Source organism: Manis pentadactyla, chromosome 3, assembly GCF_030020395.1.
Source record: "Manis pentadactyla isolate mManPen7 chromosome 3, mManPen7.hap1, whole genome shotgun sequence".
In the NCBI taxonomy this organism is placed as follows: domain Eukaryota; kingdom Metazoa; phylum Chordata; class Mammalia; order Pholidota; family Manidae; genus Manis; species Manis pentadactyla.
The window spans coordinates 115,901,227-115,918,705 of NC_080021.1; the positions used below are offsets into that span (position 1 = coordinate 115,901,227).

Genomic DNA, 17,479 nt, shown 5'->3' on the forward strand with positions numbered 1-17,479 from the left:
ATTCCTTGGAGTGAAATTCCTGGGTCAAATGTATTTCTATTTTTAGTTTTCTGAGGAACCTCCATACTGCTTTCCACAATGGTTGAACTAGTTTACGTTCCTACCAGCAGTGTAGGAGGGTTCCCCTTTCTCCACATCCTCACCAGCATTTCTTGTTCTTTGTCTTTTGGATGGTGGCCATCCTGACTGGGGTGAGCCATTGCAGCATTTAAAGTGTGGTGGTCCTGTGGCAGAGCAAGTCAGCACTGCAGCGGCAGGGCTTCCACAGTGACCTTTTCCTACTGAACTAATATTTGTAGAGCCAGGACCCAAGCTATGGTGTCCAAAGCCCCCGTGTGGGGGACAACCCAGGACTCAGGCCATAGGGTTTCCCAAGCAAATATCCTTAGTTCCCACTGGGCACATTGTTCCCTGAGTGCTTCAATCTGTCTTCTTATCCCTGCCTTGTTCATATGTCTAAATTTAGCATCATTTATACATCCAGTAATTACCAAGCTTCCTCTTCCAGGCCCATGATCAAGTATGTGTATTTTCATATATGAAAAAGTAACCTCCTGAAATAGTCTACCTGGTACTGTATTTCAACTGAATCTGTATTGTTTATCATTTTTACTCATTTATTATGACATTGAGAAGAGCAGACATAACAGCCCATTAGCAGTTGGATCAGGAACTTGTGTACTTTTGAGGGACAGCTGCACTGATGCAGCCCACAATTCTCATTATGTTGAACCTTGCTGTCTAGTGATGTTCATCCATTACGTTCCAGAGCAGTTTGTCTTTTCTGGCCAATCTTTAGTTTATGCTAACCTCCATACCTTGGTCTTAATCTTCTCTTGACCTCCTATTTCCTCTTTCCAAAATTAGCATGTTCGTTACCAATTGTCCAAGGGTTATTCCCACAGTGTAGTCAATTGAATATACCAAGTCATGCTGGAAAATAAAATTGCAGAGTTCCAGGCCCATAGAGTGTTAAAAGCAAATTCCATAGCGTGAGTTTCTTTAAGTGATATGTGCCAGTGTCACCTTTATGCTCAGACTATGCTGAACTGGGTGAGACTGGCCCATGTGGAAGAGGAGTGGCTTCTGAAGGAATGGCTGCAGCAAAGTGCTTCAGTCATCACTGGGGATGGTTGAAGGTGATTGGCAGCACCAGTGGGTGCTGAGCACCACTGGAAGAAATCACTGGGCCTGGGACCCCTGGAGTGGGGCCTCCCACCCTCCACCCTGACCTCCATAGGGAAGCTCAACTGACTAGATTTTGGGGGCTGCCCATAGGGAACCAGGCTCAGGATTTTGATCATCAAGGAGGGAGGGCACCTACCTGTGCCCACCAGGTATCAGGCACATAATGAGGCTGTAGTGTGGCCAGAAGTTAACCAGTTTGCACAGCTCCCAAGGACTTTGGAGACCACTGGGGAGATAATCCCAGAGCGTGTGAAGCGGTGGTTAAGTCATGTCAAATATTGCCATTCTAAGTAGGCTTTTGCTTGTTAAAAGAAGAGCAGTATTTTCTATTGTGGTTGAAAAGGAATCCTGTGAACTAACCAAAGTGTCTCCTAATTTTCTTCACCTTTGGCTTTTACGTATTCAGTGAATAGGTTTGCCTGCTCTCCTTTAGATGTGTTGGTTTTTCACACGTTCATATTTCAAATATTTTTCCAAACAGTTTCTATCGGCCGTTTTGCAGGCACCATCCCCTTTGGGTGATGAGGCATGGAGCTGTCTGCGGCACGGCTTCTGTCTCGTCTCTGTCCTGTTCTCCCAGGCATTCTGTGTAAAGATCCTGCTTGTCTCACTGAACTTGTCAACACAATTTATTTGGGCTGTCACATTCCACTTGGCTTTCCTTATCTTTTTCCCACCCTGTTTTAATGTGTTCAGCATGTTTCTATAAAATGGCTCCTTATTAACTTTTGTAAAATGTAAATTATTAGTCTCATTTTTTAAAAAGAAAAATTTGATCTCATTGTATTTCCCCAAAGGTATTAGAAAACATATTCTTGGCTTTGAAGCCCTATGAGTTAGCATACATTTTAGCTGATAATGGATGTCACATATCAAAGCCAGTAAATATCCACACTTGATAACTTGTCTGAAGGAAAAATTTACCAGAACTGTCATCATGTGGGGTCCACTGGTACCCGTCAGGGCCAGGCTCATACTATGTACGGAAGAGATACTTGTAAAGGAAATGCATTATAGTTTTCTATGGCGTGTGGACTATTTTTTAAGTAGATGATTTAAAATTTCCAAATGACTTGTGTTTTCCTTAAAGTGGGATTTTGGTATATCGTGAAAATAGAAAAAAATCGAATCCAGAATACTTAAGCATTTTATTTAGTTATATATGGCAGTTTCAACAACGTTAAGGTGATAATGGAACATTTTTGGGTGGGAAAGAAAACTCACCATGTTACTTGGTAGGTAATTACACTCTGTTTATATCCTTGTCTTATTTATGTCATTCTTTTGTCTTCAGATTATGCTCGTGGCACATATATAGACAAATAGCACCTGCAGATTTGAGCCCCTTCTTGGCATTTAAGCACACCACACATTCACTGAGAAACCAGAATTCGTATTGAGAGAGTCAGCAAAAGCTGCACAGTGTGGTTTCTTCCATAAAATTGGGCACCGCAGGAACACATGTTTAGGACTGTAAAGGTTAAGATCCACCCACCCTCAGCTGCAGAACAGAGGCAAGAAAGCAGATTCTGATGCAGAGCTTGGACCACATACTTCCTCATGATTTACTTCACTCTCTCTTAATTGTCTGTGACAGTTGCAGCTTCTTATTAAGTTGTAATTTTAAAGTCTTGCCCTTGGACTTTGTATAGAGTCTAAGACCTCATATAGCCAATAAGTGCTGAGGACTTTCGAATGGTTCGTTTTCTGCAGAGTTTCTCAGGCTCAGGTGGGCAGCACAGAGGAGTCCCTAAGGGCTGTGGCTGTGGCTTCCAAAGCTCTGAGGGCCATTTGCTGCTCTCCTTGGTGGTGGGGGTGGGCAGCCGTGTGCAAGGAGGCCAGTGGCAGTGGCTTCCACAATGACCTGTCCTTCTAGAACCTGACCCAAGAGGCGCTCTGCTAAATGTTCAAAACATGACTGATGACAACAAAAGCAACCAAGAAATCTACCTTCCTCCATGCCCAGTGTCAAGGCAACTTGCGCCATGTATGAGCAGTAAATGCAGAAGAGTTTAGGCTGCTCTGTGGCAAATGCTTTATCTCAAACCAATTTTAAATAGTTTTTACTTTCTCTGCCCATCACTCAGATTTGCTTTAAGCGGCTGCTTAACAGGGTAGAGCTGTTGGGGGCGGAGGCAGGATTTGAAGAGCTACCTTCGCTGTTTAAGGTGAAGAAGTAATTACAAAAATAATAATAATAAAAGTGATAATTTTTATTACTTATTTATCATAGAATAAATTTTTACTTTCTGTCTGCCATCTAGGCTCATGCAGAACAGCAGCCTTGTGCCTGTGTGTTGGGAAGGGTTTTCCTCCAGCCCAGCCCCTGGCAGTCACCCTATTCTAGGCCTTTGCACAGAGCTTGTGGCCCAGGGGCTCCTCCCGGTCAGTCCCATCCTCACCCCACTATGCTGTCACCTCAACAGTCGGCTGTGCTTTAGCAGTCATTTGAAACCAAAGAGGACCCCTAAGCACTTGAGAAAACTAACCTTACTAGTAATCAAGGAAATGCAAATAAAAACCTACAAGAAGTCAATTGATCACAATAACCAGAAATGGGAAAGGTCCAGTATGACCAGCTCTCCTCCACACTACAGGCGGGAGTGTAAATTGGAATGGTTGGTTGATCTAAACTCAGATTCAACAATGTAGGTAACATGACACCCCCAATCTACTAATTCTTTTTCTGAGGATTTATTCTAAATAATACTCTAAATGATCCAGTATCTTAGATATGCTTAGTGTTTTTGAACAATAGTGCTTCCCACAATGTTTTGGAATGTAATCTACTTAGATGTCCAACAGTGGTACAGTGCTTAAATAAATCATATACATATGATAGAATACTTTTCATCCCTTAGAGTTATGCATTTGAGGAATTTTTCATTATGTTAGTAAAATGGAGTAGCTAATGGAATGGGCTTTTTTGTCACACTTGTCAGATTTGAATTCTTTCCCAACTGCTTAATCACTATGTGACTTGGGAGAGGTTTAATTTCTCTGGGCCTCAGTTTCTGTCTGTACAAGGGAGAAATAACAGTGGCTATAAAGCTTAAGTGAAATAATTCATTTGGCATGATTCACACAGAGCCTGACATAGCATATGTGCCTAGTAAATGTTAGTGTTAAGCAAGCTATTTAGCTTCTGTGCCTCAATTTCCTCCTCTGTAAAATGGGAATGGGAGGTAAGAGGTGGTTCCTACCTCTGAGGGATGCTGGTGAAGCTTAAATGAGTTAATGTGTGGAAGGACTTAGGATGGACCTAGCATGTGGTCACCATGATATGTCAGCCCTGTTTGCACCACAAGTGTTGGGAAATGTTCACATAAACCCAGATCCCTAGCAGAACACTAGAGCTATCTGAAAATCCACATCCTTGCACGCACAATGGCCAGAAGACATATATCAAAATAACTATCTCAGAGTAGAACGATTATAAGCAATGTCTGGTTTTTGTACATTCCTATATTTTTCCAAATTTTCAACAATGAGCACAAACTTTTACAAGTTAATAAACAAACAGTAATTTTAGAGTTGTGACATCTTCTGCTTAGCCCGTGGCTAATCTAGATAGTTGAGTGCCCCCGGCTTCCTTCCAGTTCATGGTTTTTCTGTGTGATTGTCCCACTCTCTGGTCATTTGCAGGTACTAGGTTAATATTCCTGTACCGTGTGACAATGTTCAGATTCTTTCTTCAGCTCTACTAAAACAGTGATTTCAAATTCTGCATGCATGCTAGGATCATTTAAGGAGATTATGAAATCTGTGGTTGGGATCCTCACTATACTGATTAGATCCAAATATTTAGGGGTGGGCCCTGCTCATTCGATTTTTGTAAAGGCTCACCGAATGTGCAGCCAGGGCAACAGTGACCTGCAACTAGGCTGGAATTTGATTCTACCCTTTCCTGCCTGGCAGAGAGGACTGCCCTGTGACAGTGCCCCCCTCATCCTCTGGCTTCAAAGTCTCAAAGTTGACTCCAACTGTATTTCCTACATTGCCCAAAGATGGGACTCCCCTGGACCCCAGCCCAGACCTACTTAATCTGAACTCTCGGGGAGACATGTGGTAGTGTGACCGGGTGACTCTCGCCATCAGGGAAGTGTGGGGACTCTGCTAGAGCTGTGGTTCCATCCCAGCTGCACACCTGGGGGATCTGGAGAAACCCTGATGCCTGGTTCCCCTCCCGCCTCTATGATTCTGATGCAGAGGCCCTGAGTACTGCTGGGCATTGGGGGTGGGAGGTCCCCCAGATTCCAGTGTGCAGTCCTGGCTGACAGCAGCTGGCAGTGACAGTGCTCAGTGGGGTGCCAGGACCAGCAGCCCCAGCGGGGGGGTACCAGGACCCCCCACCTGGGGGACATGGTAGGTGTGCACAGAGGGAGCCCCGCCCAGACTTCCTGAGTCAGACATGGGATGGGGCCCAGCAGCCCATGCCTAGCAGCCCTCTGGTGATTCCTGCACATGCTGAAGCCTAGGAACCCCTGCTAGAGGACAGGGCTTGTAAAGCAGGCTCCCGACTCACTTCCTGAGAGCTCAGTAGACTGGAATGGACTCCCAGTGGTCCAAGACTACATTTGAGAAACACCGCATCTGTGTTTATCCTTATCCCCTTGGGCATTGCAGAGTTCTGAGGGACTTGGCATCTCTCAAGTAAGACCATGTCCTGCTGTTCTGTGGGCAGCCTGTTGCTGCCATTCCTAGGCCCTGGTAGCAAAACACATGGCTGCCTCCCAGCCATAATTAGTGGGATGTGTTTTCTTTAGGAGGACAAGTAATCTGGTTGGAAATCTAGTTTTCAAAAGTACTGACCTAAGTTTGACTTACAGAAGCAGAGAAGTGTATGTCTCTTGTGTGTGCTTCCTCCCTTTGTGAAAAGTCATGCCTCCCTGTTTTGTAGGTTTTGTCATCACCCTGTGCTAGCGTGGTCCTCTCAGCCCCAGACCGGTCACAGCCATGCCTACTGGAGAAGAAGAGGACAAGAGAGCAGTGGCTTGCTGGGTCTGAGGGCCCAAGAAGACCCTGAAGTCAGAGGCATGGCCCAAGCTCACAGCCTGCCCATGCACACGAGGGAGGGTCCATGGGAAGTTGGAGGAAGGACAGAGAATGTGACAAAGAAGGCTGTTTGGGAAGAAGAGCTGAGAATGTCAGGTCCTGCCAGGTGGCAGAATGTAAGCCTGGAGAGTTGGAACCAGCCAAGGAAACTAGACAGGCAGATGTCTGATGGTGACAGAGAGAAACTGTTCCAGGATCTGTACCCATTCATGCAAGGAGAGCAGATGTTGAATTCCCAGAGCAAAGGGAAGTCCCAGTCGCTGCCCAGAGTTCTTTCTCCCGAGAGCCTGAGTTGCATGGAAGTTCCCATTCCACTAAATGATGGACATCTACCAGGTGTTCCCCAAATGCCATTTTATCCTTCAAACTGTGCACCAAATTTGGAACCTCCAAGGAACTCTGAGAAAGGTGGCTCCTCAATCCCTCTAGCCCGGCCTAAGTTTGGGAGACCCCTCAAGCCTCCATCTTATGGCTCCTGCCAACAGCCCAGGGGCGGGGCAGAGAGCAGTGACTACCTGGACAGTCAGCAGACAGACCTATGTGTTTCCCACTTGAGCAGAGCTCACGACCCCAGACAGGAGCTTTGTGTGTACGACTCGGGTTTGGAACCTCCAGTGTATGTGCCCCCACCGTCATACAGGTCGCCTCCCCAGCATGTCCCAAACCCTTACAAGGAGGATGCCATGCCTGAGCAGGTGTGTGGTGGGTGCCGCCAGCAGCAGCATCCAGTGGAGAAGGCTGGGGCCAGTGGCCAGCTTCCTCCTGGCACCCCAGAGCCCGGGAATGAGTGTGGTATGGGCCCACACTCTCCCCACGGGCCCCCTCTGCAGTCCCATCCCACCACGGCTTACGACAGCTCTGTTCTGTATATTCCCTTTGATGACCCGCGGATACGACATATTAAACTAAGCCACCCCCAGGGCTTCTGTGAAGAAACGGTTGATGATAAGCCATACAACTCTGGTCTGGTCCCTGCTCCAGGGCCAGCTCAGGGAAACACTCACCAGGATGGTGCTGTTTTGAATCCAGAGGGTATGACGACACCCCCACCAGGGACTGCAGGAGGCCCTGCCTCTGCAGATCCCAGCTCCCAGTGGCTGGGGGGCCAGTTCCCCAGGGATGAAGAAAATGGTGGCTTTCCTGACCCAAGAGACCATGGTGTCTTGAGAGGACAGCAGCCTGATGTGAGAGGTGGCCGGCGTGGACTCGCAGAGGCCCCCGTCCCCTCCCAGCGCCCACAGGGTGAGAGTACCTGTGCAACTCAACCCAAGCTCAAGAAGTTTGAAACTGGGCTGCAGACCAAGAAAAGTTCAAAGAAAAAAATGAATGAGACCATATTTTGTTTGGTTTCCATCCCAGTTAAATCCAAATCACATCTGCCAGATATAGATACGAACAACAATGACTTAAAACAGAGTGCTGATAAAAGGAATGGGCTTGATAAGAAAGCGGCTTTGCAAGAACAGAGTCCGCTGAGCATGTCTTCCACTGACCTGGAGCTGCAAGCTCTCACAGGAAGCATGGCCGGGAGAACAGAGTTCCAAAAACAAGTGGGAGAGCCAGGAGACAAACAAACAAATGACCTCAGACTCATTCATCCTCGGAAACACCCGGAATTCACGTATTCTGGCTTGTGGCCAGGGCACCAGTGCAGAGACCAGCAAACACAGACCAGTTTCACGGAGGAACCCAGAAGTGCGCGGCCCCTCCCAGGTGAGAAGCCGGCAGGGTCACGTAATGCAGTGCTGACTCCAGGACTTTCAGACCCCGCTGCCTCTGGAGCTCAGATGCCCGTGGCAAAAGCTTCCAGTGACCCAGACTGGAGATTGAATGCTCATCACCTACAAGGGCAAAAAGCCCTCAGCCCATCCAGCAACAGTGCTTTCTCCAGGACTTCTTCATCTATAAACCAGGCATCTGTGCCAAAAGCCCAGTGTCAGCCCTGCATGGATGGCCGGGGACGTGGCACCAGCCCGGTGCCCAGGGGCGAGGTGGTGAAGGGGGAGACCACAGGCCCATGCAATAGCAAACAGCTGTTCGGTCAGTTTCTTTTGAAGCCGGTCAGCCGTCGGCCCTGGGACCTGATAAGCCAGTTAGAAAGTTTTAACAAGGAGCTTCAGGAAGAGGAGGAAAGCAGTGAGAGCGACGGTGGTAGCGGGGAAAGTGAGGCAGAGTGGCCGCGGGGCGGCCCTGACTCCACACCCAGGAATCTGGGCTCTGTGGAAGGTGGCCAGGACACGAGGGGGTGGGGAACAGACCCCACACTGAGGTCAGGAAGAGTTAAGAGTAAGTCCGAGAGCTGGAGTGAGGAGCAGAAGCCTGACCACCCATGCGCCCGTGCCCAGCCCCCAGGCCCCCTGAGGGCAGAAGATAGCAGAAGGGGCACATTGCTGTCAGCAAATGGGAGCTTGATGATAGAGAAGGGAAACCAGGCCATGGAAAAGAAGATAAAGGAGCCAGCAGACAGCCCAGGTCCTACAAAAAGAATGACGTCTTCCAGGCCAAATGACACAGAACCAATGTCCCCTTCCAATTCCGCTGAACTGAGGGAGCCCCGGGAGAGGCAGGGGCTTCCCAGTGTTTTCAATTCTGTGGAGCTGAGCAAAGTGAGCCCCCCGAGGGCTGGCCGTGGGGAGGACAGGAGCACCGTGGCCACACTCTTCCTTTCTAGCAAACCCCGGGGACTCTCGGCCCCAGACTTGAGGTCTGTGGGGCTGACACTGGCTCAAGAGCAGAGTGCTAGTAAATCACACAGGTCTCTAGGTGATGCCGGTGCAGTAGAAATCCCCCCAAATGAGTCCCTTCAAGAGAGGGCTGCGAGGATCCTGGGCATTGAGGTGGCCGTGGAGTCCCTGCTGCCAGGTGTCAGGAGATCGGGACAGACCCAGCACCCTGAACCTGAAGGAGGTGCCCGCAGGCCCCAGTCCCCAAGGGAGGAGTCGCTGTCCAGCTCTGCACAGCCAGACGGCCCTGCAGTGTCCACTGATTCCTTTTATGGCAGGAGGAGGTGTGGCTGGACTGAAAGTCCTCTCTTTGTAGGGGAAAGGGATAGTACTCGCCGGGCTCCCCCAGATCCTGAGCACTGCACTGTGGCTGGGGCCGTCCCCAGCAAGGCCCCCAGCGCCCAGCCACAGCCTGGCCCCCAGGAATCCACGTCCTTGGACCACAGGGACATGGGGACAAGACCTCCCTTCAGGTCCACTTTGTTCCATTTCATAGAAAAGACCCCAAGTGTGGCGGGCTCAGAAAAGAGGCTCAGAAGCACCTCCAAAGTGATTGAGAGTTTACAGGAGAAATTGGCCTCGCCTCCAAGGAGAGCAGACCCCCACCGCTTGATGAGGATGAAGGAGGTGAGTTCAGTGTCTCGGATGAGGCTCCTGAGCTCCCGCAGCCCTGACTCCTTGGAGGAGGCTGGGGAACCTAAGGCCGAGAGGGTCTCCGGGATGCAGCCTGGAGGCCTGGCGCCTCTGAATGCCCAGGACCCAGCACAGAAGGCCGGGTTCTTACTCTCTGTCTCCAAGGGCATCCTATCACTGGAAGAAAATGGACATCTGGCAGCAGAAAGGGAGAAGAACACTTGTCAGGACTTCTGGTGCCCAGGTGAGGAGTCAGGCAAGCGGGCAGGTGTTAGAAAGTAATCTGGAATCCTTAGAGTATAAACAGTACAGGTGGGTGGGTAACAGAAATCTGCATATTCAGAAAAGTTAACGTTAACCCTGTGGATTAGCATACCCAAAGAGTCTTCATTTCACAAAGAATTATCCAGAAGCTTTCCTTAAAAATCAAGACCTTGTAGTGTATTTTAAATGATTATATCTTCATAGAAAATACCTATGTAAACAGCGATATAAATTATCTGTATAAACCAATATTTTGGGCCCCTGTGAAGAGGTAAATCAAAAAAGTATTCTAACTTTGGCTCAGGCATCTTGAAAAATCCAGGAGGAGGTCATAGCATTTGTGCTCTGTGCCTTGTCCTAAAATGATAAGCATTCACCCAAACAACCTCATTGCTCTTTATTAACCTAATAAGAAAAGACAGACCAGGTTGATCAAATAACTGCCTGTCCCATGATGCTGTGACATACATTCTCACCTTCCAAAATCCTTTTGTCTCATTTTTATCTGTTTTCACTACCACACCATCTATGCAGCACAAAGTTAACAGTCTGTACTTTCTCAACACCTCACCCCTAAAAAGTTCACCCCCTAACTCTCCCCTAAATTCTGATTGCTAAATCCCAGGTGAGACAGTTTTGGCTAGAGCCTAGGTATTTGGCATAACCTAGGTGTTTTCAGTGCCAAATCATCTAGCTAAAAATTGAGGGAGCCTTGTTACCGTAAGGTCTTCAGAGCCTCCTGCCACTCCTAAAGCCACACGGTAGGTTCCCAGTGACAGAAACAGTGATTCTGTCACAATTTTACACAGCCTCACCAGTCTCTCTTCAGGCGTTTTCTTCTGGGACTGGGGATTACAGATCATATATCCTAGAAATGATTAGAAGAAGGAGTTTAAGTAGATCTCCAAAGGCCTGCATCATAATCCACGGACTGGAAGAGGCCTGAAGTCATTCATTCATTCAGAGCTTTTCATAGTAAGGGGGAACTGAGTCTTCACTGCCTGCTGCCACCAGGCCTTCATGTCGCCTTATGCAGCCCCAATAGGGTGGTCCCCCTACCCCTCCTTCCCTGTTTCCTATTTTGAAATCCAGGAATTTAAAAGCAGATGGAAAAGATCACTTGTTTCAGCTAGAAGGATCCAGAAAGTTTTGTTAAAAAAGAATCTACTTGGCACTTTAAAAATTTTCCCACAAGCACAGTATGATTCTTGGGAGTGTTAGCCAATGTTGCTCTAATCCTTATGCAAAATACATTACTGAAATTGCATCATCTGATTTGGTCTTTGCTGAGGAAGAGAATACTAGGAATGTGGAGCCTTTGTCATGATGGTGGGCAAAGTGTTCCAGAGCCCATTTTTGTGCCGTTGGGGTTTATTAGGCTTCGGCAACTCCTCCTTCCCTGCCTGCCTCCCCCCAAATACACCCACTCACTTTTAGTTGCTAGTTAAAAAGACATTGTAGGCTTTTAAAGTGAGTTTCTTTATCAGATCTAGGTGATTTTCTAAACTCTATCTTATCCAGAATTGTAGGATTTTAAAATAAGTCAAATCCTGTTAAAATAAACACGAGTTTGTTAAGATTTCTATGTTTCAGACCTTGTTCATATTCCAAGGAGTATTTTTTAACTTAAAATTTCTGGTTCTATAAAACACTCCCTCAATTTTTAGCTAGATGATTTGGCACTGAAAACACCTAGGTTATGCCAATTTTAAGTTTAGCCAGTCATTAAAGACACATAGTCCATAACCTTATTTTCTTAAATCATAATTGCTAAGCAGTAGAAATTTTAATTATTTTTCCCCTTTTTCATTTGATGTACTTGTTAATACACAATAATATGACCAAAAATCTGCAGGCAGAGCCACCTCTGGCATTTTCAGTAATCCACAGCCAAACACAATTAGGGATAGGTTCTCGCACATGCAGTGGAGGAGGTGGGCCCCCATTGGCCTTTTCATGGGATGGTCACCAGCCTCAGTCATCAAAGCCAGTTGTTTTGCAAGGAAAAAGGCTCATAAAATTGAGATAGTAGAACTTTTGGCATATGTTAACTTTCTCACTCATAGTTGCCTCACAAATTAAAATGAAGCCTTGTTGCTTTGTCGCTCATAAACTTTTGGCCTTTGTTTTCCTTTTGATCAATTTTGTCATTTTATAGACAAAAATAATCACTTCTGTCCTGTACTACCCGGCCCTCTGTCATCCCAGTGTGCCTGAACCACTGCCATACTCCTGAATTCACAGTCCGCTTAAATTCAGATTTTTTTCTGGAATTGTAAAATGAGAGTATACTGGGCCTTCCACATTCACACACGGGCACTGTGCTAGGACTTCTCTGTCTGTGCTGTGTTTTACTACCTACGGTATCACAAAGTGGCTGTACTCCAGCTAACACTATTTTAGTGGTCTTTCTGGGCTCAGGCTAAGAAGTCAGCAGCTCAGATCTAATTCAGGTGACTCAATTCCCATGTCCACTGGCTGGATCCACTTCAGAAGTGAAATCCCAGGCACCAGTGGTGTTCCATCTGCCTCTGTTGTGCACTCTGTTAATATAGGAGGAGATTATACATTATATTATGTTATATTATATGTATGCTGTCATACAGGAGGAGAATGAAGAGAGACTATTGGCTTCAGGCCTGAAGTTGGAGGAAATCTGGGAAGGTTTGATGATGCCAAATAATGCCATTAAAAAGCTAGACGTTAGCATATTTCCAAGAGCTATTGCTTTTGAGTGTGTTAATAATATGCAGTACCTACAAGGGTGGGCCTGGGTGGGTCATTGCCACCTGAAAAGTTGCTGGTAACCAGGTTTCTCAGTATTGCCCACAGGAACCTCTCTGTCTTCTGAACCTGTGCTGGCCAGTATATGGCTTCTGAGCATTTGAAATGTGGTTGGTTTGTCCATTGAGATATTCCATAAATGTAACGTACATACCAGAGTTCAGAGGCTGAGTATTTTTTAAAATATCTAAATTTTCTCAATAATATTTATATTGATTACCTGTTGAAATGATACTACTTTGGATATAATTGGTGAAATAAAATATGTTATTTATTTTACCTCTTTCCTTTTATTTGCCTTAAGATGGCTATTAGGAAATTTTCAGTAATGTTTTATGACTCACATTATATTTTTGTTAGCCCTAGACCCTCTGCCATCTGAAGAAGGATCCCAGTGTCCTACTGAATATTTTCCCCAGCTTCCTGTCTTGGGGCTCTTAGCTTCAACAGTGGGGCCCCGGGTTGCAAACAGGTTCTGTGGAGGCACCTCCACAGCCCTGGCCCTGACAGTGTCCGTCCATGTCATTGGAGGCTTAACAGACACTCCTCCTCTTTCCAGTTGCTCACCTGCTGGCAGTGTGCCCTTCCCACTGGTCATCCTTACTGACCACCCCCATCATTCTTAATGGAAAAAAACACACCTTAGCTCCCAGGAGGTCCCTTGCAGAATCAGCACACCATGAGGCTGATTGTAGCTCAGCTGTTAATATACTATGCTGTCCCATTGGGTGATGATATGTGTAAACTATCAGAAGGTGACTGACTCATGAGAACTCAGCTTGCTTCAAGCCAGATAGGTGCTGAGTGTGGTAAGTCATATTTGACAAGGAGCAGACCTTTTCCTAAATGCAGAAACTGTGTCCTCTGGCTTAGAATGTCTGACCTGAAGTGCACCAGTGTCTTAGCTGTCACAGTTGTATCGTAAACAGACTGTGGTTCCATTGAGAAGATGTGAGGAGGATGTGGTAAGACATTTTGCTGCTAGAGAAATTGGAAACTAAGTGTCCTTCACAATGCCCAGGTGTCCAGATGGTTTTGAGAAGAGATTGTTTTGTAATAGTTTTTGTAACTGACATATTGTACCAGTCCTCTCAGATTTCTTAACTGTGTTCTCTTTGGAAGTTAGGAACCCTTGAGCTGTTGAGGCAGGAAGTTCTGACCATGGGAGGTGCACCTGAGGTTTGGGTATGCTTGGATCCCAGAGACCTGTGAGCCCCGAGGGTCAGATCTGCATCACCCAGCTGCAGGGCACAGGCAGTTAGGGCTGCTGTTCCTTGTGTGGTGTCCATCTGAGGACACCCAGGTCAGCCGGCCCACTTGGGGATTTTCCAGTGTAGGATGGACCAGTGTGGCAGTCCAGACTGGTGCAGCCATTTGTGGGGAGGCTCGGAAGGATCGTGCTGAGTCATCTGTCCCGCCTTGGGCCTCCCTGCCAGCTGATGGTGGTCAGAGACGGAGGGGCCCCTCACTGACGGACAAGAAGACAGGATTTCAGGGCCCACAAACCTTCTTGGGAGAGCACATCCTTGTTTGGTCACAGGACGCACATCCTAAAGTAAGCTGTCATAAGAGTTGTAATTTACAAAAAAAAATATCCTTGGCATCATCCCAACACGTCACTGCTGGTTTACAAGCCTTGATTTAAAGTAAGTTCCACAATGAAGAGAGGAAGGAACTATCAAAATATTAAGCAGTTCACATTTTTCCATCTGTGATTAGGTAATGATCATATGTGTCCCCTTTAAAAGAGCCTTTCGATGCTAGTTTTTTACTCAGTGAAAACAGGATTGTTGAAATATGTAAAAATTAACATTCATATACTTGGGGGTTTTGCTCTCTGAATGTATTTATTTATGGTCTGAGGATTAATCAGAAAACAGAGCAGTTGAATATACTACTGATTTTCTTTTCTATTGTTTCTTTTTTTATAGATTCCTATGACCCTAGCAGGGTGGAAAGGGTGTGATGGATGCCAGTGGCCTGTGGGTCACTGTAGTTTGCTGATTGAAGTTGTCTGACTTACCTGTCAGCCCAGCTTGTTTGTGCATAAGCTGGACATGGTGACTTTGAGTGTACTGTTCCATTCTTCACCACTGCCACCAGGAAGCTTGCCATCCACACGGAATCACTTTATGGAAATAAAGCATTAATCCGTTGAAACCACCTGTTTTTATAGCATGACAAATTAATACCTATATTTAGAAAAGAGTCACATAGACTCTCCTTAATGATTCATTTAGCCAAGCTGGTAAATAGTTTGACATTAATGTGGTTCTATGTGAAAATGCAAGTGTAGGTGATATGGTGGGTGATTTTGAAAGGACTGTGAATGTTGCCATTTCTGCTTTGCATCTCCATGGCCTGCAACCCACACTCGTGTTAAGGAGTTTGGGACAAGGACCATTACCTAGTGTTTCAGCACTTTGAGTTTAGGGCAATTGTGAATGAATATATATAATCCATTTCTAATCAATTTGGCCTTCTGCTGCTGGAAGTCACTTTAGTTATAAGTAACTTGCCATCAGAGAATAAAAGCAATATCTTTTAAGTTCCTAAAAGATTAAAACTTGTACTATAATGTACTAAGACTATTATTGATCTGGCAATGAAATACTTTGTTTGCAAACATGCCATTGTCTGCTTTGCACTCAATATTATCTATTTTTTTTTTTCTTCCTGGATGTTTAGAAAGTCTTTATATGAAAAATAATTGCTGGTTTAAAATAGACCATTTTAACAAAGTAACTATATTTCTTTTTACAAAAATGCTATTTTTCTATGATGTAAACAATCGTTAGGTGGCAGATTTTTAAGGACATATTATTTTATTTAAGAGCCTATATCCCTTTGTGTGAGAGGAACCCAAAGAGGGTTCACTTTTGCTTTAAAGCATACATCCCTTACTCATTCACAATTCTGCTACTCTTTTTCTTAGCGATGTCAATATAGACATTTTACAGAATTAATACAGTAATCTTTTAATGGAGATTTTTTTACAAATGTAGCTTTAAAGTTATATTTGAAAATATCCCTCTCAAAACCAGCCAACATCTCAACAGCTCTTTTTGCTGCCATATCCACTAGAATTACCAAAAAACATAGTTTCATCTTTATATGTCTGTGGGGATCTGCCCTGAGACCATAGTTCCTCACCCTGCCCCTTGCCCCTTTAAGAAATAGGTATTTTTATCTAGAATGTTCCTTAATTAGTCTCTGCATATTTTTTAAAAGTGCTAGAGTCATTATATATATGCCATTACGAAAGTATTATGAGGCCTATGTATTCTACTGTTTACTGTTGCATTAATCTGCACAAAGTTTAAGCATTTTTATGCATTTTACCCATCCAAGTTAAGGTTTTCTTCTAAGCTAACATTTCCTGAGCAGTTTCTTGTCTTCTTCCTTCCTCCTTTTTTCCTTTTTTTTCTCTTTTTCTTCTTTCTTTCTTTTATTTTTTGAGAAACCACCTTATCTATTTTAAGACGTTTCAAATTCCTAAAATGTGAACTGTTGGGTGGTCTGAAATTTGGCCCTGAAACAGCTCTGACTGGGCTTTCATGGCCGTTTTTTATCTGTACCATATGATTTTATTTCGTAAGAACTTCATGCATTTGGACTGTAATAAGCAACACAGAATCTAAGTAATTCTGAAAAGTCTTTTCAAATACACTGATTAGCAGCCTTGGCTCTTACCTATCGCTTATAGTCACTTCTGTCCAAATTTTGGCCCTCACGAGGTGTTGTAGTAGGGCTCTCGTTCTCGTGACCCAGTGAGATGGGCCAAGGCTCTGCTAGGAATGGCTAAAACTGTTTTTCCCAGGAAAACTAGCGGGAAGGAGGGTGACCAGTCTGTTAGCAAGCAAATCACAGTCATGTGTAGAGCTAAATGAGGGAGCTCCCTGACAGTCTCTGTGGCACATGCTTTGCTCTTTAAATGCAAATGGGATGGGATCCACATGTATACATATACATATTTACACATATGCATATAGACACATATACACACATATATAAAATATAAATATACGTATAAGTAAATATACATACATAAAAACTCTGTGCTCACTTCCTCTTGCATTTTGTTGGTCCATCTAAAGACTGTTTTTAATGAAAAGAATTAAATTTTAACTTCCTTCTCAAGAGAACTAAAAGGATCCTAAGGAAAAACAACCCAAAATATGATACTACTCTGCTTTATTTTATTTAAATTGTTGTATCATATCTTTGTGAAACCATTCTGAATTTCACTGAAATTATGAATATTTATACTTGCCACCTCAATTTCTGGAATCCAGCCTGTATATTAATCTTTTGGTGGAGCAGTTGGGAGAAGTAACTTTGAACATTAGACTTTTAAACTTGCATATTCTGTGGTAAATAATACAGTCTGTAATTAAAAATAGCTTTCCCAGAGGTTTCGAACTTAATGCTAATTATCCTTTTATTATTTCTACTTCTCATACATAACTCTTTGTTATTTGTGACTAGAAAAGTAGTTTTCCTATTTTGTGTTTACCATTGTTTTTTCATACATATGACCTACTGTTGGTAGTAATTTGGGGCTTATCAAATTAAAAGCTCTGATTTTCACCATTTATGCTAAAAATTACATGAGGAATTACATATGAGATGTATTTGTATTTCTTGATTTACAAAAGAAGGGGGAGAATGTTGGTACTACAGCTGTCACTACCTTTCTTTGAAGAAAATTTGTGAGTGATCAAAAACCAAGTTTCTTCATTATCATTTTCAAAATTTTCTGCAGACCTCAGAAAACTCTTCCTTAAAGTGTGCAGCCCCCAACTGCATCTTCAGATTCTTTTCCATATCAT

General features: G+C 44.7%; 1 protein-coding gene across 3 annotated transcripts in view; it reads left to right on the forward strand.

Moving 5' to 3' along the window:
- The window catches only part of JCAD (junctional cadherin 5 associated), a 40,050-nt gene extending 22,813 nt beyond the window's left edge, over positions 1–17,237 (forward strand). For 2 of the 3 annotated variants that reach the window (XM_036912252.2, XM_036912255.2), the window contains exons 3-4: positions 6,089–9,843; positions 14,579–17,237. In XM_036912252.2, the coding sequence (XP_036768147.2) occupies positions 6,089–9,843; positions 14,579–14,613 (3,790 nt within the window). In that variant the 3' untranslated portion in view covers positions 14,614–17,237. The remainder of the gene's footprint in view (positions 1–6,088; positions 9,844–14,578) is intronic. The other variant, XM_036912254.2, reaches the window with a different exon arrangement.
- Positions 17,238–17,479: the final 242 nt, after the last annotated feature.